This window comes from Neopsephotus bourkii, unplaced genomic scaffold (genome assembly GCF_033783945.1).
Source record: "Neopsephotus bourkii isolate Nb327-2 ecotype Australia unplaced genomic scaffold, CSIRO-AGI_Nbou_v1 NB_1634, whole genome shotgun sequence".
Lineage (NCBI taxonomy): Eukaryota > Metazoa > Chordata > Aves > Psittaciformes > Psittacidae > Neopsephotus > Neopsephotus bourkii.
In genome coordinates, this window is record NW_026902109.1 from 6,217,975 (window position 1) to 6,241,916 (window position 23,942).

The following is a 23,942-nucleotide window of genomic DNA, read 5'->3' on the forward strand; positions in this document are numbered from 1 at the left end:
GTGCTCTTAAATGTTCTGCAGTTCTGCTCAGCTGTTTGTGTTCATTGTGACCTACTCCTTCCTTTTGAGTAGTTCACTGGACTGTCACATGGGATTTTCCTAGGCTATTTTGTAAGAGAGTATGTTGGTAAGGGGCAGGGATCATCCTCAGTGGGCCAGCCTATTTCCCCCTCCCTATGCTGATGGCTGTGCTGTTGGGTTTGGAGCAGCCTTGGTTCCCAGCTTGGCCTCCAGCTTTCCAGCCAGAGCAGTGAGCTCCAAGCCAAGGACCACAGTGAGCCAGGTACCGACTGCTGCCAACAGACAATGTGTTTCTGACGTGTCTCCTTCCCAAAACAAAGGAGAATAATGTGACAGCATGGGTCTCACAGAACATGTGCTAACACTGTCAACCTCCTCCTCACCAAAGCCACAGTTAGCCTATCCTTCTGGTCCATAGCAGATGGGCACAGGTTGGAAACAGGCTGATGGCTCCACTAATTCCAAGCAATAGGAGGAGGAGGTGAGGCAGAAAAGGAGAAGTACTTGCCAGGTCTCCAGGCCAGACACTCTCTCTGCTCTTGCTGACCTTTAACTGTCCAGACTCACTAGTTTGGCTGCCCTTGAGATTAAACATGTCAGATGAAAAACCCGGCTTTCCTCATTGCATGGGGTAAAAGTGTATGTTAGAGAAGTTTGTCATACTTGTACCCCACTCATGTTAAGCAGGAATATTATTTCTGTATTACTTTAGTTTGTGCTTTTTTAATGCTTTAATTTCTTTACAGTGTATTGATAGTAGATTTTATGGAGATGTTGTGTAATGCAACTAAAGGGGTAGATGTTGATGGTCTGTTTATGAAGGATCACTTTCCTCCCCTCGCACCCATTTGTGTCTGAGGGGAAAATAATGTTTCACCTATAAAGACTATTCATACTGTGCTTTGCATTTAAATTTCAGCTGTTTTATTCTGCTTATTTTGTATTTCAGCCAAAATTGCATGGAAGAGAGCAGTGAGAGGAGTCCGTGAGATGTGTGATGCATGTGAAGCCACATTATTTAACATTCATTGGGTCTGCCAAAAATGTGGATTTGTAGTCTGCCTAGATTGTTACAAGGCAAAGGAAAGAAAAAGTTCTAGAGGTCAGTTCTTTATGAACTAGAGTATTGTATAGGCTGTTTATTCTCATTTGTTGTAGAGCTGCTGATCCACCACTGTAACTGCCTTTCTGTTAAGTGTTAAATTACTGCCTGCGTGTTTCAGTTCTCTTTGCCTCCTTTCTTGCAGGTCAACGTAGAATCAGTCATTCAGAAAGCAACTGCTGTGGGGGCTATTTTAAGTCTTTGTCTGCTTTTCAGCCTTTTTGTGTGGATTGTCTTGAATTGCTTGTGCCTTGCCCCCCAGGGTTAAGTTATGTTCTTTGGCTGTGAGTCTGGCTCTCCATTACACCTCCCTGCTTTAACTCACTGCTGTTGAAACTTGCCCTGATTTGAGTGCTTTTTTTTGCATCCTCCCTTCAGAAGTACATGGTTTGTCATATTGGCTTAGCAGAGCCTGTTTTTTATTATAAAAAGAGAAAGAAAAATACTTCACATAGTATTTAAAATGTTAGAGGAGGCTTCATGATCCAGCAGCCTACACACATACTCTGCTTATCCTGTGCTTAAATAGAAATTTCTAGTTTAGACTGTGGTGAAGTTTAACAAGGTTAACTTGCAAACCTATGACTTCTTAGTAACCAAGCATGTTTGTAATTGAAAGGAGGAATGGCTTGGAATCTTCATCTGATTATTCAGCCCTTGACTGTGACATTGGTGCTCAGACTGCTTGTTGGAAAGGATTGCTTTCCCCTGTGTGGCAGGCATTGTACCCTGGCATAGTCCTGCAGTCAAACGCTGCGCCAGGAGCCAATTCAAGTATAATGCTGTTTTGAAGAGCATTTCTGTGTTTGTCATAGCAGCATAATGTCACAGATGTGAAATGCTAGTAAAATAAAGTTTAATATTTAGATGGCAAATCTTTGATAAATAAACTCATCCATCTTGTCCTTGGCTGGCAGTGAGAGGCTTCCTACAGTGCAGTTATAGGATGTTCCCAGAGACTTCCATCAAAGCCTGAAGCTTCTAGGAAGCTAATGTCAGTGTTCTCCAAAACCAAGAGCAGTTGCTAATGCTTTAAGGCTGGAGGCTGTTTCAGCAACTCCTAACTGGCTTAAGTCTGTGAGTGCGTGTATGTGCATCCATCTGACGTGGCTTGGGATATGCACTGAACATTATTTACCGTAGTGGGAATATGCAGTCAGAGGCTTTTTATAGCGCATGTTAACCAGCCAGGAAAATTTTAGTAAAATGTCTTAAAAGCTTAAAAAAGCAGTATGTAGAAGCAGGCTTCTTTTCGGTTTTCTAACAGGGAAGACTTTCTCCTTACTGCTCATCACATTGCATGCAAAAGTAGAAGTATGATAGCTTCCCTCTCTGCGGCTTTATTTCTAATGATGCTGTAGGATTCATGTGAACTATCTCTCTCTTTTGGCAGTCTCTTAGCAAAGTTCAGAACCACCCACCCATTTCTGTATAATAGCACCTTACATTACACCATTTTTCCTGGAACCGATAGTTGTTTTTACAGTTGCTAAATGTAACAGAGGATACACTGGTTTTTCCCTGCTTCAGCAGCAGTGCTAGAGGTTTGAATATTTTTTATTCAGATACTTATCAATGATTTCTCTCATTACTACATGGATGAATGAATATGCATTCGTTGTTATCTTCAGACAGTTCATGGCACCATCAAGTGGAATGCCATGTTAAGGCATTTCAGTGATAATACGTTAAGTAGGTATATGCTGTTTTGTTTTTTTATTTGATTTATGTTTGTGACCAGTCATATGTTTCAATGTTTGAAGAGTTTCAAAACCTACAGGATAGCTAACAAATCTAATACATACCTGGAAAGAACATTTGGTATGTTGCACATCTATTGCAGTGGAAGAAAATAATGCTTTAAAGGTGCTAAATGCTTCCTGTGGTGTACTTCTTAGTTTACATTGCTACAGCTGAGCAAACTAATAAAAAGGTTTGAAGAGTCTCTTAAAAACCTAGCAGTTCAGTGGGTAGGGGACAAGAATGGGGATTGAGAGAGAAACTGTATTTCTGTTTCTGCCCCAAAATCACATAGCAGATTGGTGACCAGCAGCTTGGCCAGACATTGCTTTCTGTCATTCTTCCTCTGTCTAATCTTTACACTCCATATTTTTCTAGTAAGGCGATCTTCCTGAAACTTCATAGGAAGCCTCTTTCTCCTACCGGTTAGGCCCTCTCTGCTGCCACAGACAATTTTTAACTGGTACAAGAGACTTTTGCTTTCCTAGTTGCTTTAATCTGACATGAATCTGTGATGCAAATTCTGTCTCCTTTGTGCCACCATTAACACTGGTGCAGCTGCATGGTAGGCTAAATCAGAGAATTGATTCAGTTTAAAAGTCCATCTTTCTTGCTTCTTTGGCCCTCTGGTTGAAGACATCCACTTTCAGTTAAGCATGGATTGTGTCAAATTAAATGAACTATACAATAGCAGCCTAATTGAGTCTCTTTCCTGTATTAGAATTCATGAAGGGAATCTTGCTGCCTCAGTAGCAACTGTAAAGGACTTCAGCTTATGCTAAATTGGCAGTGCATTAAATGTAGCGAATGGAATATACTTTGAAGCTGAGGTTATTCACAAGGATCTGTGTCACAGATGCGGCTGTTTCAGATGTCGGTATTGTTAAAAGTATTCTTGTTGTGAAAAGTAGCTGTTGTATGCAAATCTTTGTTATGCAAGGTATAAGGATGGAATATTTACAGTATGTATAGAAAACTGTTTCTAACTAAAAACTGAAAAATGTTTACTAAAGTAAAACAACTGGCAATGCTGTTTTGCAGATAAGGAGTTATATGCTTGGATGAAGTGTGTGAAGGGACAGCCTCATGATCACAAACACCTGATGCCAACACAGATTATTCCAGGCTCTGGTAAGAAAGCAAACAAGCAGGATGTGTTTTTTCCCAGGCCTTTTCTGTGAAAAAAGGCCAGAGTTGTTTCTTGAAACTTCCCATTTTCCATTTAAAAACCTGCAAAATCTGTCAAATCATTGCAGGAAGGCAGGTGACTCTGAGCAGTTACTAGCAAGTGGCACTGATTGTGAAGAGAGAAAGAGGAGTGTGCTGACATATACCTGAAGGGATTTTGGAATAGGAAGTGAAGAAATTCAGGATGTTTGTTTGGATTGTTTTGTACCTTTCCAGAGCAGAAGAAAACACCAAGAATGCACTTAATAAATCGGACCTTGGCTGTTAAATGAAAATATTAATATAGTATTGCCAAGGAGCATTATGTGGCAGCAGATTATTGGGGATCTGCTTTTCACTGTTTTCTGTCCCACTCACCCACCCACCAAAAAGGAAAGATTCGTGTGTGGTTTTGTTGGACATCTGATTGAAAGTCTTAGAACAAAATGCAGTGAAGCAGCTTATGATAAATGAGAAACTAAGAAACAAAACAGAAAGAAACTAAACACAGCTAAATTCAGGTTTTTTCTTACAGCCAAGTAAGTTTTATGAAGAACTGCAGGTAGGTGTAGTTGTTGTTAGTGCAGCTTCACTTGTGATCTCTGGCAGCATTGATGCATAGAATAGAAAATTCAAATGTGCCCTTAAACTTGTTAAGTAAATTCCCAAGCTATTTTAAGCTGGAAATACAGACCCAGTCTTTTTTCTTTTTTTAAATGGGTTTCTGCATGTTCTTTCAGGGAGAAATGAAGGTTGGTTAGACCCCATAATAAATTCAAATTGTAACATTCCCCAGAACAGGTTCCAGACTGAAACTGTTTTAAATTGTGAAGTGAACCACTTGCCTGGCAACAGCACAGGGAAGACTGCCTGTCTAACCTCAGTTTTCTTCTTCTGTGCATACCCATTACCAAACAGCCTTAAATTGCATAATCACATACTAATTTCTTTGTCAAGACGTGGCTCACTTCAGTCTGTAGTTTGACAGTTTCATTAAATGAAGCAATGATGCACCCATTGAACAATGAGGAGTAAATAATGAATGACTGACTTGCTTGGTGTGCACCATGCAATAGGAATGCGAGTGAAGGTTAGATTATTCAGAAGAGTAGTGTGCAATTATTTAATGGAAGACCTTTTCTCTTTCTGCACAAGCTTTAAGGTAGACTGGACAGTCCTTTTATAATATTTTTGAGTGTTAAATTTAGCAATTCTACAAGTTTGTGTTTTAAAAAGGTTTAGAGATGACATTTGGCATCATGGTGTGTGTACTGGAAAGAGGGTTACAAAATGATTGAGAGCTGCTGATGGTTTTCTTCTTTTCTAGTTTTGACAGATCTTTTGGATGCTATGCACAATATTAGAGAAAAATTTGAAATCAAGTCTCATTGTCAGTGTACCAGCAAGCAGAGTACGCAAGCTGGCAAGCTTCCTGCGATGAATGGTGTGTCTCAGGTGAGTCTAAAATATGTGTATGCATTGCAGTTTATTCATGTGTTCTGATTCTTGTGATTTTTTGGTTTTGAGTGATAGAAATTGTATTTTAGTTTGCATATATGATGGTTAAATACTAGCACCTTGTCTTTGACATGTTAAGGGAAAGTTACATATTTAAAAATAAATTTGTGCCTTACAGGTTTTGCAGAATGTCCTTAACCACAGTAATAAAATTTCTCTGTGCATGCCTGAGTCTCAACAGCAGAATACTCCTCAAAAGTCCGAGACAAATGGTAATACAAGTCCAAGGAGTGATGTAAGCACAGACAGCAAGTTAACACCACCTGAATCGCAGTCACCACTGCATTGGTTGGCTGATCTTGCAGAGCAGAAAGCCAGAGAAGAAAAGAAAGGTATATGTTTGAAACTGTCATGTCATATATCCATGACTTTAGGGGCACCAGTGATAGATAATTGAATTAGGAAAAAAATCACAGGTTCCTGTTCAACGGTAGAAGAGATTATGTTCTTTTCTCCCTTAATTTTAATCTTGAAACTGCAATGCCTTCTGCTGGTGGTGTCAGAGTCACCTTAACCAGAAGAACCCCTGTTGGAATGCATGTGTGATGTGGCAGTATTTCCAGCTACAGCATCTCTCATTTGTGACAGATACTCAGCTGCATGTGTGAAATGCTGAGTGTGGCCTTTTCAGGGTCACACTGTTTCACTGTATTTTGAAGGATCTAGTTCATCTTCTGGTGTGTTTTCAGGTGAATGAAGTGCTAGTGCTACAGCATATTAGCACCACCACTATAATATACGGGATACTGGTGGTGTTCCGATGCCTGCATGGTAATATAACAGTGTAAACTTCAAATGATAATTTTTGTTTTAGAGAACAAAGAATGTCCTTCTGGAAAACATTCAAAGGAAGAGAAAGACCAGGATAATTTGGAGTCCCAAAATTGTAAAAGCTCTCCTCCTGCATCCCAGAACAATGAGCAGGGCTCAACGTTGCGGGATTTATTAACTACAACAGCAGGCAAACTGCGTCTGGGTTCTACAGATGCTGGTATTGCTTTTGCTCCGGTTTACTCTACAGGAACAGCAGTAAGTGTTGACAAGATGCATGGATTTTATATCAGGATTTGCAAGTCTCTATCATTTATTTTGGTACATTGTAGTTAAAATAGTCTGATAGCTGTATTGCTTTAAAAGCTCATTTATAATTAAAACGTCATGTGTGTGCGTGCACACACTTGTATTAATATTTATATTTGTTATATATAGTGATAATGGATTCATACAATGTCTGTGAAGTTAGGTAAAGCCTTAACAAAAAATAAAGGAAGATTCCTATATATTGAGCTTTGTAATAACTGTATATTTCTAACTTTTTCTGTGTAAGAATGCATGCAGTTCTCTACAAAGGAAGTAGATAACTGCATGCTTCTAATTGGTAATGAAATGTTTCCATTCTGCTGCCAAAGGAATTGCATTAACTTTATTTGTTTTTACATTGTTTAATCATACATTTGTTTGCTATGATAGAGTGGCAAGAGTGGAAGGACTATGCCAAACATTCTTGATGACATAATTGCTTCAGTAGTAGAAAACAAGATTCCACCAAATAGAGCACCAAAGATAAATGTAAAATCTGAAATAAAAGATGAGCCAAAGGATGATAAAAAAAGTATTCAGGATGACTGCAGTAAACGGTACAGTGACATTCAGTATTCGTGGATCTGTGATAAGCATGTTTTGTGGCTCAGAGACCATAAAAACAGCAACAACTGGAAGCTCTTCAAAGAGTGCTGGAAACAAGGAAGGGTAGGTATTGAGTCATTTGGTCTATAAAGTGACCTCAGTATAAACTCTGGGAGAGCTGTGTTTAAAGGACAAATTTGCCTAATTCCATGTTTGAAAATATATTGTTAGCATTGGGCAAAGGCTTGTCAGGTGTAACCTATATATGGACCTTGTGTAGTTGAAAATTCAGTTAACTGCTTATAATGAGTGAAAAATTAGTTACAGAGATTGAAAATGCAAAAATGTGTGTATGACGTGATGGGTATGGTTGCTTTTGGAGGAAGTGTTAACAGCTCGGCATGGCCAGGGTCTTCAGTGTGTGTTTCAGTTGTATTTGTATTCCAGGTTAGTTGAAGGATAAGTACTGACTTTTAAATTTTATTTAATTTTTACAGCCTGTTCTAGTGTCTGGTATGCATAAGAAAATGAACTTCAGCCTGTGGAAAGCTGAGTCCATTAGTCTAGATTTTGGAAACCAGCAAGCTGATATCTTGAATTGCAAAGACAGTATTATTTCAAACACCAACGTCAAGGAGTTCTGGGATGGTTTTGAAGATGTTTCAAGTACGTTACTTTAAGTGTATTATTCCATTGGTTCTGAACAGTGTTAGAAATAGTTAAAAACATTCTTTGTGGATCTGGAGGCTTTGAAGAAACTTTAAAAAAGTTGTAAAGAAGATTTTTAGAGAAAGATCTAGGTAATCTGTTTCCAGAGAACGTGATGGAAACTTCAGGTTTGTTCCTTTACAGAGTGGAAGATGGATTAATATACTAGTTAGGTCCAACTAAAATGTCATTGTTCCTTGAGCAGTTGAGTTTGTTTTGTATCATTCTCAAGTCTCAAAATTAATTATCTCACATTTTATGGAGAACTTCATAGACAGGTTCAGAATTCTATTATATATTTTAAAATGAAACAACTACAAGTGTATTAGTTCCAAGTATTTTCTATGTTACTTGCAGAACGACAGAAAATAAAAAATGGGGAGACAGCTCTACTAAAACTGAAAGATTGGCCTTCTGGTGAAGATTTCAAGGCGATGATGCCAGCAAGGTATTTGAGTTTAATATTAGATACTCTTAATCAATCTCCATGTTGTTTCTTTTTCTCTCTATGTAATGACACAAATTCAGTTACGTTCTTCTTTCTTTTCTCCTCCAGATATGAGGACTTGCTAAAAAGTTTACCCTTGCCTGAATATTGTAGTCCAGAAGGAAAACTAAACTTGGCTTCTCATCTGCCAGGGTTTTTTGTCCGTCCAGATTTGGGACCCAGACTATGCAGTGCATACGGTGAGTATGCCCTAGAATTGTAGCAGTTACCTCTTCTCTGAAAAGTGTAGAATGTTACTAGGCTTGATAGAAAGCTGACCTTACTTGGAGGTAATAGTTCACTGACAGTAGGAGAAATACATAAGTGACTTGCATATTAACCGTTCATGCACCTCAGTCATGAGAGTTTTATTTGTTTCTATATTTCTTTCTTGTCTTTTCTTGTGCTGTTACTGTCTTCTGAAGCATATGAATTTTTAGCTACTTTTACACAAGACAGGTCCTGTCTTTAGTAATGCTATATGGCAGAATACTTCCTGAAGTGCTACTGTACTCGTAATTCTGGTCATACGTAAATCTCAGTGTATTTTTCATAATTTGCATTTGTATTGTGTGCCATACACTCAGAAACCTGTTTAGAAAAGATTGTTTCTCTCAGACCTTTTCCAGCTGCTCCTTCTTTTCCAAACACATTTGTTCAGTTCTGTTTTACAAATTGTTGCAATAGGACAATAAATTAGTTGTAATTTATGATGTGATGGCTTTGATTTAAGAAGTTCTCCAGATGTCCTTTAAGCAAACGTATTAACAATAGTGATCAAGGCATGAGTCTTGAGAACTGACTCATTGGTGACACTTTCATGTAATACTGCTGCAAGACTTAAGGTTCTGAAATGTCCTTTTGACTTAAGTGTGTATGTTTTCACCTGTTAGAACTGAAATTAATTTTCCTCTTTACTTGGGGATTTCTTCTGATAAAGAGCTCTGATTGCAGCCAGGCATAAAAGTGACAAATTTGAATTGATTCAGTGACCATGTGTATTCACTGTACTTACATTCTGCTCCAAACAACCTGAAAGGCTGGGAAGGAAGACAGTAATCAGGGAAGTTCATTGACTGTTCTGCTGAAATGTGCTTTGTTCTGACACAGCTGCTACATAGGGACAGTTAACCTGGGCTAAGAGATATCTCAAGGTCTCTGCTAAAAATAGCAAGTGAAACAGAAGCATGTTTGTATATTTCAGTATTTTCACATTAAATCCTGCCTGTACAGAAGATGCTTTTCTGTGATGTTTAGTGTACTTTCGGAAATCTTTTTTCGGTTGCTGTTGCGTATTTCTATTTGAAAAGAAATAGAATATTTGTATTCTATTTGAAGGTGAATATACAATATTTGAAGGTGAATATACAATATAACAAATCTTAATTTTACCCTGTTACATAGGTGTTGCTGCTACTAAAGACCATGATATAGGAACCACAAATTTGCATATTGAAGTTTCTGATGTTGTGAACATCCTTGTTTATGTTGGCATAGCAAAAGGAAATGGAGTACTTTCCAAATCAGGTAAACGCACACTTTGTTAAGAGATGTAGGTGAACTGAATGATCTGCCACTTTTAAAATCGATGCTGTTCTTCTGAAGTAGATGAAAGATATGTCCATAAGTACTTTCTTAAACCTGGGAGTTTTTCTTTCAACAATTTGCACACACATTAATTCTTCATAAAATACACTGCAGTTCATGAATTATGATATGGCATGTCAAGCTCCTTTCACTTTTTTTGCCATTACCTATAACTGATGTATCATTCCTGTGCTAGTACTGGCAGAGCTAATGAAAGTGCAAGATGAAGAATTTTCTCTGGAAGCTGTGGTAGTTCTAACAGTTATGTCAGGATGATGTATTTGTCAGAGCTTGTGTTTATTCTGCTCCCTCTGGATGCACTGTGTTTGCTCTATTGGATTTGGACTGTAATGTGATTTTTCAGCACCAGAGAGCTGAAATTGGTATATGTTGCTTGTCTGTATGAGGTTTATTGCTTATGTGAAACAGTCTTTAAATCATTGAAATAGTTTTGTTTCTCTCCGCTTACTCTTTCATCCTCTTATTCTATAATCAGCAAATGTAGATTTTGGGTGTGACTTAATACAGCTGCAGTAAGGTTTGCTGTCTTCAATTTGCTTTGTTTTCCATTGTGTGTGCACTGAGTTAATCACAGCCAAACTTGAGCATACTGGGAGAGCTCTAGCTTCTTGACTAGCTGCTGCAGAGCAGCACGTAAAATGCTGCTTTTGCTGACCATAGGAAAATGCCTTTTTCATCTGTAATTTTTTGATGCCAGCCCTGCTTGTTTATTTCAGGTGGGCAAAACGTGTTTATAAAATTCAAAAGATGTAAAAAAGTTACCTTAAAAATATTTTTAACGTTTTGGTGTTCGTGTTCTGTACGAACGCCAAACAGAAAGGTAACCTGGGGGCTTCTGTTTTATTCAGCAGACTTTGATCTGCTTAATCTCACATAAGAAATTTGAAAAGAAGGTGTTTAAAGTTTTTTTACTGTCTCACATAAACCGAAACGTTTTTGTTGAATCTTAGGAGTTTTGAAGAAGTTGGAAGAGGAAGATTTGGATGACCTTTTAAGGAAGCGGTTGAAAGATTCAAGTGAATTACCTGGTGCTTTATGGCACATTTATGCTGGCAAAGATGCTGACAAGATAAGGGAGTTCCTGCAAAAGGTTAGATTCATAACACGTATTTTCTAAGTATAATCCAAGTGACTGGTAAATCAAAGAGGGATGGCAAAAACTACAAACCCCTGTGCTTAGGGAAAGGAGGAAAGGAAGCAAAATGCTTTCTAGCACTTGAGTTATAATTGACCTGCCACATCATCAACAAATAAATGGTATAAGATGGTACATGCTCGCTTCTCAAGAGTTACAGGTAGCTTGTAAACTCTGGAGGCTCAGGAGATCGAAGAACATGCCTTGGCTCATAGCAAAGGTGGAAACAGTGGGGGATAATGCACCCAAAAGCAGCAGACTTGTTCAACATTAGCTACAGCGCAGATCTTCCTTTGGCAGCTTTCCTTAGAACAACAGCAGAACCTTCCAGGTCATGACCATGTAGGATGAATATCCATTGACGGTATTAGAGATACCATCACAGAAGCTGTTTTCTGTGTCCTGTCTTCAGCATGCTTTCATGTTCTAGAAGGCAGTCCTTATGAACCAGAGAAATACCAAAATATCACTGAAGTGGTCGCACAAGGAAAAGAAATCTTCACTGTCTTCTGCTCTGGGAAAGAAAATCAGATACATTTTAATGGGCTAGACTTAAGGGGTCCATAAACAAGCCAGAAGCCAAAGGCCTCTACTGTGAGCAGGAAGAGCCCAAGAAATTTATCACTAAAAATCCTCTTGGACAGTGAGGCAGTGTTTCAGTCCCAGGGCAGCTGTCCTCTGGTGACTCAAACGTTTCTCTTTGGCAGGCTGAACTGTGGGGAAAATTGAGCATTAGTAAATAAAATAAAGCTAATTCCAGGAGGTGATGAATTACACAGCGAGGCTTTTCTGTTCATTCACAAAGTACGTGCTCATAAAGTAGATTGTGGCTCTTCTTTCGCGCCCCCCCCCCCCCCCCCCCCCCCAAAAGAGAGTTGTGAACAAAATCACAAATGCAAAGGAATAGGTGGACAAATGGGTATTATTCAGAGTTTCTTCTTTCAGAGCAATCAAGGGATACTGTGGAAGTCTGAGAGCAGCAGGTTCAAAGCCAAAGCACTTAAGATGCTGTGTAAAACAGTTTGTCATTTGCTGCCACTGCCTCGTAATTTGTGGTGTAGTATTTTTGAAATAGTGGAGATTAGTTGATGACTAGACCTTTTGCCCACTTTACCTGCTAGGAGGAAATCTCAGTATCTTATTAGTACAGAAGAAGGGTGATAACACAATAACAGTTTCAAGCTCTGCATCATATTAAGTATTTAATATAAATATGAATAAAAATATAAGACAGTTGGCCCCTGAGTCATGACAGGTGGATTAGTGATGTGTCTTTTTATCTTTAGTCACTATGACTGGCAATTAGCAATAGATTAAGGGTAATATTTGTTCCTCTGTGGTTAACTTGATGACAAATGGTTGTTGCAGTTAAGTCTACTGCTGTCAGCAAGTTGTTTGTTTGTTTTTTTTTTATGTCCATTATCTTTTTATGGATTCCTTGGCAGGATGGTAGGAAAATAGCTTCCTGTCACAGAGTGGTTGAGATTGGCAGGGCACTTCTTGAAGTCATTTAGTCCAGCCCTGTTCTCAAGTTGAGTTGCCCAGCACCATGTGACCCTTAGTTCTGTCTGCTGGGGTTTTTTTTCCTGAGCTGATGTTGTGTATAGGTGTCAAAACTGAAGGTTGTGAGCTTGAGGAATTGGCAGCATCGGAACTCTTGAGGTCAGATTCTATTTTCCTTATGAAAGAAGTCACACAAAGCATGTTGCTTATTAATAGATTGTTATGCCGAGTTCTTCAAAGTTTTATGCTTTGGAATGGGAGTCCTGTAGATGTCTTCAGCTCAGTGGGATTTCCCAGTTCCTTTTGAGGTTCCTTTGAATCCCTAACTGAAGTCTCATTTAGGTATTGGGAACACAGTAGTGTTGCTTCATTAAGTTAGGTATGCTTACAGCTCATCAGCAAAAAGTTCAGCTTCTTTTGAAAGTGACTTGGGATCTTTTCTCTTACAGATAGCAAAAGAGCAAGGCCTAGACCTTTTACCAGAGCATGATCCAATACGTGATCAGAGTTGGTATGTGAACAAAAAACTTCGCCAAAGACTTCTTGAAGAATACGGTGTGAAAACTTGTACGGTTATTCAGTTTCTTGGTGATGCTATTATTCTGCCAGCAGGAGCACTGCATCAGGTAATGTACATTTGTTTAAAGACACAGGATTAAATAACCATAAATATAATAAAATAACTTTTTTCAAGGACATAACTACACCTGTACTGAAATTAGATATTTTTTTTATTATTACTGGTTAGTGTATAGGTATTTATAATAAGGTACATCTGCTTGCATAGATGACCAGCCGGTACTAACATAGAGCAACTTGAGCGCTTGGAATTACATTGTTCCTTTTTTCCTTTAAAATGAAAAATGAGCACACTACTACCACTTTTTTCCTCATTGCATTACCAGATTTCTAAATAAACTGGTGTAGTTACGGCAAAGTCAGGTTAGTATTTTTTTTTAATTCTAAACTGAAAGTTAACCTAAACACAGGGGAAGCAGGGAGAGCAACCCAAACAGGTAAAAATACCTGGATGTCACTTGTCGTTGTTTCTGTCTTCATCCATAGGAGAACTGTAGAAACAGTTTGGGTGTAAAAAGATATTTCTGTAACAGGATTTGGAGCTTGTTTTCCCAGTCCACATTAAGTTACTTTTTACACAAAATATACATCAATCACCAGGAGTCATCGCTTGACCCTTCAGCAGCTTTCCTCACCATCAGAAAGTGTGATACCACCTTTGCAGCAGCCAGGAGGGTTTAATCCTTAGTTATGTAAGAAGAAGTACTGCCAGTAGGGCAGTTCTCAAGAAACAGTATGAATATGTAGCAAGCTTCATCCTCTCCTAGCACATTGGGTTTGTTTGCTTCATTTTGTTTGGTATTTGGTTTTTTAAAATCTATTTTTTACTCGTAGTCTGCAGACTGTTTGGTGAAAAAAAGATACGGTTGTTCAGATACAATTTGGGAGCAGTTCTAGATTGATTTAGAATCATAGAATAGTTAGGGTTGGAAAGGACCTTAAGATCATCAAGTTCCACCCCCCCTGCCATGGGCAGGGACACCTCGCTCTAAACCATATCACCCAAGGCCTCATCCAACCTGGCCTTGAACACTGCCAGGGATGGAGCATTCACAACCTCCCTGGGCAACCTATTCCAGTGCCTCACCACCCTAACAGGAAAGAATTTCCTCCTTATATCCAATCTAAACTTCCCCTTTACCCCTTGTCCTATCAGTACAGTTCCTAATGAAGAGTCCCTCCCCAGCATCCCTAGAGGCCCCCTTCAGATACTGGAAGGCTGCTATGAGGTCTCCACGCAGCCTTCTGTTCTCCAGGCTGAACAGCCCCAACTTTCTCAGCCTGTCTTCAAATGGGAGGTGCTCCAGTCCCCTGATCATTCTCGTAGCCCTCCTCTGGACTTGTTCCAACAGTTCCATGTCCTTTTTATGTTGAGGACACCAGAACTGTACACAATACTCCAAGTGAGGTCTCACGAGAGCAGAATAAAGGGGCAGGGTCGCCTCCTTTGACCTGCTGGTCACGCTCCTTTTGATGCAGCCCAGGATATGGTTGGCTTTCTGGGCTGCAAGCGCACACTGCTGGCTCATGTTCATTTTCTCATCGACCAGCAATTTCTTTCTTCACTCCATGAAACTCCTGTTTCAACAGGAAATAGAACCTGCTTTCTTGCTGTCTTGCCAGCTGTCAAGCACCACTAATTGGGTAGCTGACTCTCAAGGAATGAGGAGCATCCCCACCCTGTAGTAGGAGTTGTAAACCATCTTGCTGTTAAAGATTTATCACTGATCTCCACCTGGGAGAAAAGGCCAGGCCTTTCTGAAGAAGATGCTGTTTGGTTTCTAACCTGCAGATGGGCTTCCATCTGCTGCCTTTTCTGGGCAGAGAGGAAGCAATGGCTTATCATGTCACCATGACCAGAGCAGTAGGTTTTTTTCTGGGAAAAAAATGTCAGGGTTGTAGTAATGACAGGTGTTACATCCCTCACTGTCTGCTGGCTATGTCAGTTGCTGGGGCATTGAAAGCAACAGATACCTTAGAAGACTAGACTTCTTTGTCATTGCAGTGAGTCTTTAGATGGTTTCACATGGTCATATGTTAACCCTGGGTGATCTGTTTGGAGTTGCTTTCTGGCAAATGAAAGAAAAAAAACCCAACAAAATCCAAATAAAACCCCAAAACAACCCAGGTGACCAGATCTTGGTTTGTTGTAGATTGCCTTTCCCTGTACCATGTCTCCAGGGCCTGACTTGGCTTCACAAAGGACATCTGCCATTGATGTTATTCTTGGCTCTTTTTAGGCTAAATAACTTAGGGCACCCAGAGTCATGTGTTGCATCCTCCAGCAGCCTTACTCTGTTCTCTTGAAACACTGGAGATATCCTAGATACAAGAGTGAAAAAGGAGCCCACAGAAAGTAAGACACACTGGGAAATTTATTTTGTGTAGCATGTGGCATATAAATAAGGTAAAAGATGAAGTAGGAAGACTGTTCCAGGCTTCCCTGTAGTTCATAGGTTTAAGGACCAAAAATAAGACCACTCTTATCTTTATCTCTTTGGCTTTAAACTCCAGATTGCTTTTGAAGTGGTAATGCTCTAGCTTTTGGCACTAAGGGGATAATAACATGGTGGTTTTAAACCTTAGTGGGTGAAGCTGAGAACCTTTTCATCTTCAGTAAGAAGTTCCTGTGAATCTGCCACGTAGGAGGAAATGAAAGCATCGTGTTCTTTCATGTACTTGTATAGTACTCTCTATATAGAGATGCATAAATACTGACCTTAAGGATCAGCACTGACACTTTGTATATACAAAGCACATTTAATAAACACTTAAAAATAAGTCTGCACAAGAATGCATTCCAGGTTAAGTTTACATGTTAAGTGTTTCAGATTTACATGCACATCATGAATATTTAATAATTAAAATTGGATGAGAGTTGATACTAAATTTGGTGGTAAATTAACATTTTTATTTTTAGTTGCTCGTTGTTAATGTTGTGGAGCAGAGAAAATTAGGCTGAGCGATGGAATTAGGGAGCCCAGCAGCCTGTGGTCACTGCATACTGGAGCTCAGACACTTCCATCCTGGAGCCAGTTAGGATTGTTGTCGCACTGCTGCTTCTGAAGTGCTGGTCTAGAATTTTATTGCTGAGGAGATGGTGTGTATTTCATATATATATATACACACACACCTTTTTTTTTTTTCTCTCGGCTTCTATGGATTCATGCCTTTTAAAGTATCTTGTTCTTAGTGTTTTATGGTAGCATAAAACACTGCTCTTGCTTCCGATGTTTCCCCTTCTTCCCTGTGACAGCAGCCAGATCCAGACAGCAGTCACATCCCCCTTGTGATCATTTCAACAGGCAAACTGTTCCAGTGGTGGGTGGGGTGGGAGGAGAGCCTCTCCTGAGAGCTGTGATGGTCAGAGTAGCCTTGTCAGTACCTCTTGTGGAAAGAATTGTGCTCTGGGGGGAAACCAGAAATAGATACTGGACTGGTCTCCTCTGCAGGTGGTTCCCTGAATGTACGGTGCCTGGTGCACTGTAAGATTTTCTCTTCTTTCTAGTTGGCTGTACAAGCAGGGGAGCTTAGCTTTGCATCTGGGCCTTGTTCTCTCTTTGGTGCTTGTAACAGCAAGCCCTTAGCTCTGCTTGGAAACTTACCCAGCTAAAAAAAGGGGTTTTTTTACTGTTACTCTGAACTATTTGCTCTTTCTCCTGCTCCACTCTGGGTCATCTTGTATCACAGTTGTCCTCTAGGGATGCCCTTTCTGACTTTAATTTGGTGACTCCAAATTTGCGAAGTATTTTAGTGATAAAAGCTAGAGATGCTTGAATTGGTGATTCAAATGTGTTGTTAAGGCTACATGCAAAACCTGTTCGTAGTAGAACAGGTTATTACAATGTTGTAGTGGCATTATCTTGACTTAACAGGAAGGTTATATATTGTAAAATAACATGCTGGAGGTAATGCAACATCCTGGTGATGTTGTGATAAGGATGTAGGTTAAAGGTCTGGGTGTTGCATATGCAGAGCTGCTGGGCTGAGCATGGTCCCAGAGCTAAGCCCTTCAGGAAATGGCTGATCTCATTGTGTAAGGACAGGAGGGAGATGGCTGTGCAGTGAGGAAGTGCAGCCACGAGGATGGATGTCCCTTTTCTCCCTGCCCACTCGCCTTTCCCTGTCCTGGCCCAGATTTGAGGCTGTTTCAGCTCTCCACCAGTCTCCTCTGCCCTGCTGGAACACCTCTGTGTGGCATGGGCTGGGGAGAAGCTGTTACCTCTGTTCAGCTGGAACTGGCACAGTCGTGGGAGCGCTGTAATCCTCACCCTGCAAACCTCAGGGGAATCATTGCTGAACATACTAATTTGTGTGTGTCATTGTATCAGCTTGTATTATAACTATTATAAATAGAACTGCCTGCGGGCTGTCAGCTCGGCATTCCCATGTTAAGTATGAAACTGGCTGGGTAAAATCTGTCTTCCCTGCAAAGACTTGCACACTGATAAGACAGGCCCTGGAAGGGAAGGAGGTTTAAAGCACAGCAGAATGAAAGAGGGCAGCACATATTGCCCACTCTCCAGTGGGGGTGGGAATTGGTAAAACCTTGTCTCAGTCAGGAGAAGGTGAAAGAGTGGTGTGGGATTTGCCGGGGGTGGAAAGGAAAACGGGCGGGTGGAGACTTGAAGCAGGCAAGAAGCCTGAGGGGGGAGCAGTGGGCTGGAGCCGGCTGCTGCACAGTGCAGGGGTGTCTCAGCCAAGCTCTAGGAAATCCCCCAAGTGCTGGCGGGAGCTGAGCGCTGGCACTTCTGCAGCTGTTCCCTTGCTCCTGGCTTCCTGCCCTTCGCCGGTTGTGTGACACCAACAAACCCTCTTCCTCTCGGGAAGCTTTTCTGTTGTGATTGATTTACAGCGGGGAATGGATCTGCTTTGTCCTTGGTGACTGCAATGCTGCAGAAACTCCATACGCGACACCTGTGTTGATCTAGGGATTACCTCTGGGGTATCACCTGTAATGGGGCAGGTTACCTTGTAAATACAGACTCAGACAGTGTTTTTGAAGAGGAAAGTGTGTTTCAAATAAAGTGCCGTGTCCTCAGCTGTGTAGACCCCAGAGGTTTTCTGAAGGTCAGGTATCATAATAGAAATTCTTGAGTATGCACAAAAAAATCTTGCATTTGCTAGGCTCAAGCTTAAAATAGGCAGATCTTCATCAGTGCTGAGCAGGGTGGGACTGTGTGTTTGCTGGGGTGGCAGGGGCTCTCCAGCCTCTGTAAGAGGCAGAACCGTTGCACAAGTTCATGAGCAGTTGTTAGAATTTGGGGAGATAAGGTTTTTGATATGTAATTTGTAAGTGTTTAGGGATGAAAACCTGATGCTGTACGTTTCTGAAGAGGACAAACAGGAGTTGGTAGTGAGCTCACAACCAGGAAGTGGCTTTTTCTTTCCCCTGTCCTCCAGGTATGACCTGTGTGGCAGGAGGCGGTGTCCATTTCTCTCAGTAGTTGCCTCTTACCAGTAAGAAAGCGTGCTTATAGAAAACAGAACCTGCTCTTTCCCCCCTTCTGAACCTGCCCTTTGTTCAAATACTTTAATTTCCGATGGCAGTTCCTTCTCAGCAGACATGGCGGTTGTGCCTGGCAGAGTGCAGGCTTCCAGCATGCCTCCGTGGCCCGAGGAGCTAGGTCCTGCAGGGCAAGGCTGCTGTGGAGTCAGTCTGTGCAGTGTTTTGGGCATGGCTGTGCAGCAGTAGTACATGGAAGCAGTGCCTGTGCAGCTGGTAAAAGGGTGGAATACAATATGTCAGAGTATGTCGAATGAACGTCGGAGCTGACTACAGGAAGAAGTGCCGAAGCACATGCAGATGTGCATTGTTCAAAGTTTACCTTTTGCCAGAAACTAGCTTATCTGAGATGAATACACTTAATTGCTCTTTACATAAGATGTATAGAGACGCCCTTCAGTCTGATAAGCCTGTGGTTTAAAGAGATCTCAAGGCCCACTCTTATCCTGGGTATCTCTGCCAAAGAATAACTCCAAAGTACTAATTATCAGTCTCCTCTTATTATTTTGGATAGGTGCAAAATTTTCACAGCTGCGTTCAAGTAACTGAAGACTTTGTGTCTCCAGAACATCTTGTACAGTCCTTTCACTTAACACAGGAGCTGAGGCTGTCAAAGGAAGAAATCAATTACGATGATAAACTGCAGGTAGGAAATGAATTCTGCTCTGGAAGCTGTTGGGAATGCAGGGCATGCTCAGGCTCATTGAAATGCGGAGCAGTGCGTGGAGCTACTTCCTTGCTGCTGTTCACACAGAATAACAATGAGCAGCAGCATGAATGCAGGGGTGTAAATGACTCTCCCTTGAGCTGCTGGTTTTATTTATGCTATGTAAGAAGGTGTTTCCTTTAGCACTGGCTTGATGTAGCCTTCCTGGTTTTTCCATCCACTATGATTAGGGCTCAGTCCTGAATATAGTCACTTTGCAGAGTTCCTTCATGGAAGGCCCTTACTAAAATCTGTCCAATGTTCTCGCAGGTTAAAAATATCTTGTATCATGCAGTTAAGGAAATGGTGAGAGCTTTGAAGATTCACGAAGGTGAACTGGAAGACATGGATGAAAACTGAGCGCATTCTGCTTTTTTTGTGGTAACATCAGCTGGAGGTTACTTTCTCTAATAGGTGAACAGTATGCACACTAATTTAAGCTTCATAAACCATCAGTGCCAAGAAAAAATAGTCATCATATTTACTTGTTACTGACACTGCAACGGTAGAGCTTCATATCACAGCCACTGTGATTACATGTTAGACTTGCAAACGATTCAGCAGCATTCTGCTGTCCTGTATTATAATGTACATGAAGTTTGTGAAATGTTGAAGATTTAAGATGATGTATTTATTTTTGGAAAAAACCCACAAAATTCTATGCTATATTGTTGATCAAATGTAAATGTGACTTGTACAGTTTGCTAAAATAATTCAGATATTTTTCACTACATTGAGACAGTTAACTGTGAGAGTAGGACACAAACACCAGCTATTGCCTGCATTTGGGATCTTGCTGAGTCCGCACAGCAGTCATGTCATAATCTGAAAATTACTGCCAAATAATTGTAAACTTTGTAAAATATAAAGTATATAAAGTAGATATTAAATACGAACACTTCAGTATTTTATTGAAGCTATTCAGTGTACAATGAAACGTTTTCAAAAGGTGTAATTTATTTAAAAAATGTCTCATTTTGGTAAAATTTATGTGAACTTTTAAAGCTAAATATTAAACTTAATATGCTGTGTAAATATATACATATATACATTCAATGATGTATTTTTTTAAAACATTGGCTTGCTTTAATTTGTTAAAAGTGCAAGTGTTACACATGCTTTGTACATTGAAGTTGAAAGGGGTTTTACATTTTCCATTAAAAAGACTTTATCAAACCTTGTCTCCTGGTATTCGTTCTTCACGTTTGTGGCCGCGCGAGTCGCTCGCTCCCGGTGCCGCATATCCCGTGGGAACGTTTGCAGTGTGCTGCCCTGGTTCTGTGCACCGCGCTGCCCTCTCCGGGTTTGAGGCGAAACTGCGACGGAAAGTGCTGAGCACTGCTCGTTACTGAGCCGGAGCACCTCTCGGTGAGGATAAGACAATTGAAACGTCCTTTACGTTCTGCCTGTAATAACCCAGTGTTTACTTTGCGTGAATAGGGAAAGGACTTTCTGTAGAACAGTTTTTTACAGCATCTTGGCTGTTTACATTTGAAGTAATACCACAAGATAATGCATGGTTTTTTTCTTAAATTGTGTCTGGTTTAATATGAGAGCATAGTTCCAGCTCTTGGAGTTAGCTTGAAAATTTGAAATATACATGGGTTTAAATTATTGGAACTATGCAAATGTTTAGATTTGATATCAAATGTTAGGTGCAGCCATTAGGTCGTGATGTGTCCAACAGGGTGTGGTCACCTGGCGACTGCTCCCACTCTGACAAGATCTGACTGGGTTCTGGGTCACCAAAACAACCCAGAACAACCCAACAAAAGCCCCCTGTCTAAGAAACAGTGAAACACAAAAGCAATTGCTGGTTCCAAATGTGAAGTTCTGTTATTCATTTGAAAACGTGGAATTTATTTGTAGTTGTAAATAAATACTTGGGGTTAATGTTGCTGTGCTTGGCAGTTGATTCTCAACTTTGTAACTGGTTCCACGCAGCGTCTTCCTTTAGGCTGTGTGTGGCACAGGGTTGGAACATTGGCTGACGATGCAAAAGCTGCCAGTGTGTGTTTGCTGAATGACAAGTGGGCTTCAGTTGCCGTGTACCTTTTCTTTCTTTGTTTTACAGTTCAGGATTTGTAAATGAGTGAATTTTTGTCAAGTGCTGTCTCTTTGCCCCTGAACTGAGTTCTGGTGAGGTGCTTTTAACGTCTGTGAAATTTCTTGAGGCTGCTGTACTTGCATTCCCACCACAGATGGTTGTATCCCCCCTTGTTCTTCTGCACAAAGAGCAGTTGTTTGGGCCCAGGCCATGGCTGTCAGCACAGCTGCCTCCTTGTGCTGGAGCATCTTTGTAGTTGAAGGGAACGCATTGGTTTCCCATGGTGTACACCGGGGGAGCATCACATTGCAGTGCCTTGTCCTGGCCAAAACCTGGGGCTCCAAGCTCTGTCTCTTCTCAAAGGCATGCAGGTACTTCACTGCTAGTGACTGCAGAGCAGGCAGCATGCACTGCTTCCAGGATTGAGCTTTGGCACCATCCCTGTGGCTCCTGTAGAGCACAGGCAGCTACCTATCACCCTGCAGCACTTGCAGACCCAAGAGAAATCCCTGCATCTGCCAGTGAGATTGAAGAGGTTCTTCCCTTCTCAGGTGGTGGCTGAAGGAGTTGCTGAGCGAGAATAATTTAGATTTCCAAGTGTGAGTTCTTCCTTAGTGACCTTTTTCCTGCCACCTTTGCTGATGAATCCTTAAGTGTATGTCAGAGTTGTTAATTGCAAAAGCATGTGGGTGAAATGTGAGGCAGCTTGAATGCTCCCGAAGAAAAGCCTGAGAGATTGCTGGGATTTTAAGACAAAACATCTCATTTTGGAGAAGCAAAACTGATGGGCTCAGGCAGCGTGGCTCACTGTTACAGTATCACTGGGGTAAGTAAATCTTTCACTGCTTTCCCAGCAAAGATGAATTTTGTTCAAACTGCATGAATACAATTTGTCCATAGTCACTAGAGTTTTAACTATCCATTTGTCCAGTAGATTTTATAGTAAATAATACGGTAGTTGCACCAGATGAACAGTTTTAAAGTGTTGTGGTTCTTGGGTATGTCTGGTGGATTTGCAGCACATGGAAACAAAACCTGATGGGTTATGCAGACTGCTTTGGGAATTGCTGTGCTTCTGTATGGGGTGGTTTCATAAGCTTCCTGCCGCAGTGATGGTGTTTCCCAGTAACTGGCAGGAGGGCAAGAAGCCAGAAGTGAGTGAACAAGGAAAACATGGCACAAGCTGAGTGTGATGAGGAGTGCTGTAAAGTGGTTATTGCATCAACTTTGAAAGACTGCGTGCTGCGGGCATTAGCAGCCCACAAGGAGTTAAAAGGGAGCAGTTACTCCAAGTGCCACTAAGAGAGGGGTTTTTAAGTATGTAGTGTAGCAAACTCAGCTTACTCAGTATCCTCTGGCTCATCACAATGAAGCAGAGCTCCCCACTCCACTACAGGAAATCAGATCAGGAAGACTGAGACTAAAGAGGAGGTTGTGGGAAGGTGTTTTGTTTTCAGGTTAGTTTTTCCTTCAACCATTTCCATGCCCTGTGAGGCATTACTGGACATGTTTTTTCCCATCTTTCTTTTCTAAAGACTAGGAGTTTTTCTGGTCTACAATCTCAACTGGTTTATTGTAGTCAAGAGGATTTGATGGGGTCAGCTGAAGCTGCTTGAAGTGCAGGAACACTGTCAACTCTTAGAACAAGAATATGACATACAGTATCGTATTTTGCCACCTCCCTATTGAGACCAAGCTGTCTTCATCTGCTGTGCTGTCCGTGAATCTGGTTTTGTCCGTTCTTTGAAAGCTCACTTCTCAAAGGCACCAAAACTGCAAGCCCTGCCCTTCCCCACCACTTCCCTTGCCCCTTTCCACCTCATCATCATCTCCATACACTGCAATGCCACACAGTAAACGACTTTCTTCCTATTGTAACTGCAGAGGTAACTAACAAAGAGTAAGTAATTGGCACAGAATAAAGCGGGGCTGCTGTGACCTGGAGAATTTCAGCACAGATGTGTGATGGTGTAGGTGGTTTAGCTGAAACACATGTTCCTGGATTGCTGGAACTGCCAGCAGTGAAACCGTGGTCCCCATTACGCAGGTCAGAGGTGCAGGGGCTTATAACAGTCTGGTTTAAAAATCTGTTTACTCTTCCAACTTCACAGAAGTTGCTCAGATCTGTGTGTGTAAACTGAACCCCATCTGATCAGCTCTACATTCTCATGCTCTCTGACCTTTTCGGTAGGTGGTAGTTCTGTTGTACTCTCTCCCGTGACATCCTGTCGAGCCCTCTCACAGCTGACAGCCTTCCCTGCCCCAGGCCCATCACTGGGAATTTTCCTCCCTTCCTCATTCCACAGCCACCATCACCCTGTTCTGCTGCTTTCCTGAGCAGGATGTTTGTGCTCTCCCCACATCCGCAATGGACAAGCTGCCTCTCCCAGTGGAGACTCCCTGACAGAGGCTTTGCTGTGCTCTCTGCTCCTAACCCCCAGCTCTGCCTCTGCAAAGCTCCTGTTTTCCACTGCCTGACTTGTGCTTTG

At 41.1% G+C, this 23,942-nt stretch overlaps 1 protein-coding gene across 3 annotated transcripts in view; it reads left to right on the forward strand.

Moving 5' to 3' along the window:
- Positions 1–20,582, forward strand: part of JMJD1C (jumonji domain containing 1C) — a 165,791-nt gene extending 145,209 nt beyond the window's left edge. For all 3 annotated transcript variants that reach the window (XM_061374026.1, XM_061374027.1, XM_061374028.1), the window contains 14 exons: positions 971–1,123; positions 3,905–3,994; positions 5,358–5,485; positions 5,667–5,880; positions 6,363–6,577; positions 7,019–7,297; positions 7,672–7,840; positions 8,240–8,330; positions 8,439–8,569; positions 9,774–9,896; positions 10,928–11,067; positions 13,065–13,241; positions 19,215–19,346; positions 19,677–20,582. In XM_061374026.1, coding sequence (XP_061230010.1) covers positions 971–1,123; positions 3,905–3,994; positions 5,358–5,485; positions 5,667–5,880; positions 6,363–6,577; positions 7,019–7,297; positions 7,672–7,840; positions 8,240–8,330; positions 8,439–8,569; positions 9,774–9,896; positions 10,928–11,067; positions 13,065–13,241; positions 19,215–19,346; positions 19,677–19,766 — 2,132 coding nt within the window. In that variant the 3' untranslated portion in view covers positions 19,767–20,582. The remainder of the gene's footprint in view (positions 1–970; positions 1,124–3,904; positions 3,995–5,357; positions 5,486–5,666; positions 5,881–6,362; positions 6,578–7,018; positions 7,298–7,671; positions 7,841–8,239; positions 8,331–8,438; positions 8,570–9,773; positions 9,897–10,927; positions 11,068–13,064; positions 13,242–19,214; positions 19,347–19,676) is intronic.
- The last annotated feature ends 3,360 nt before the right edge of the window (positions 20,583–23,942 follow it).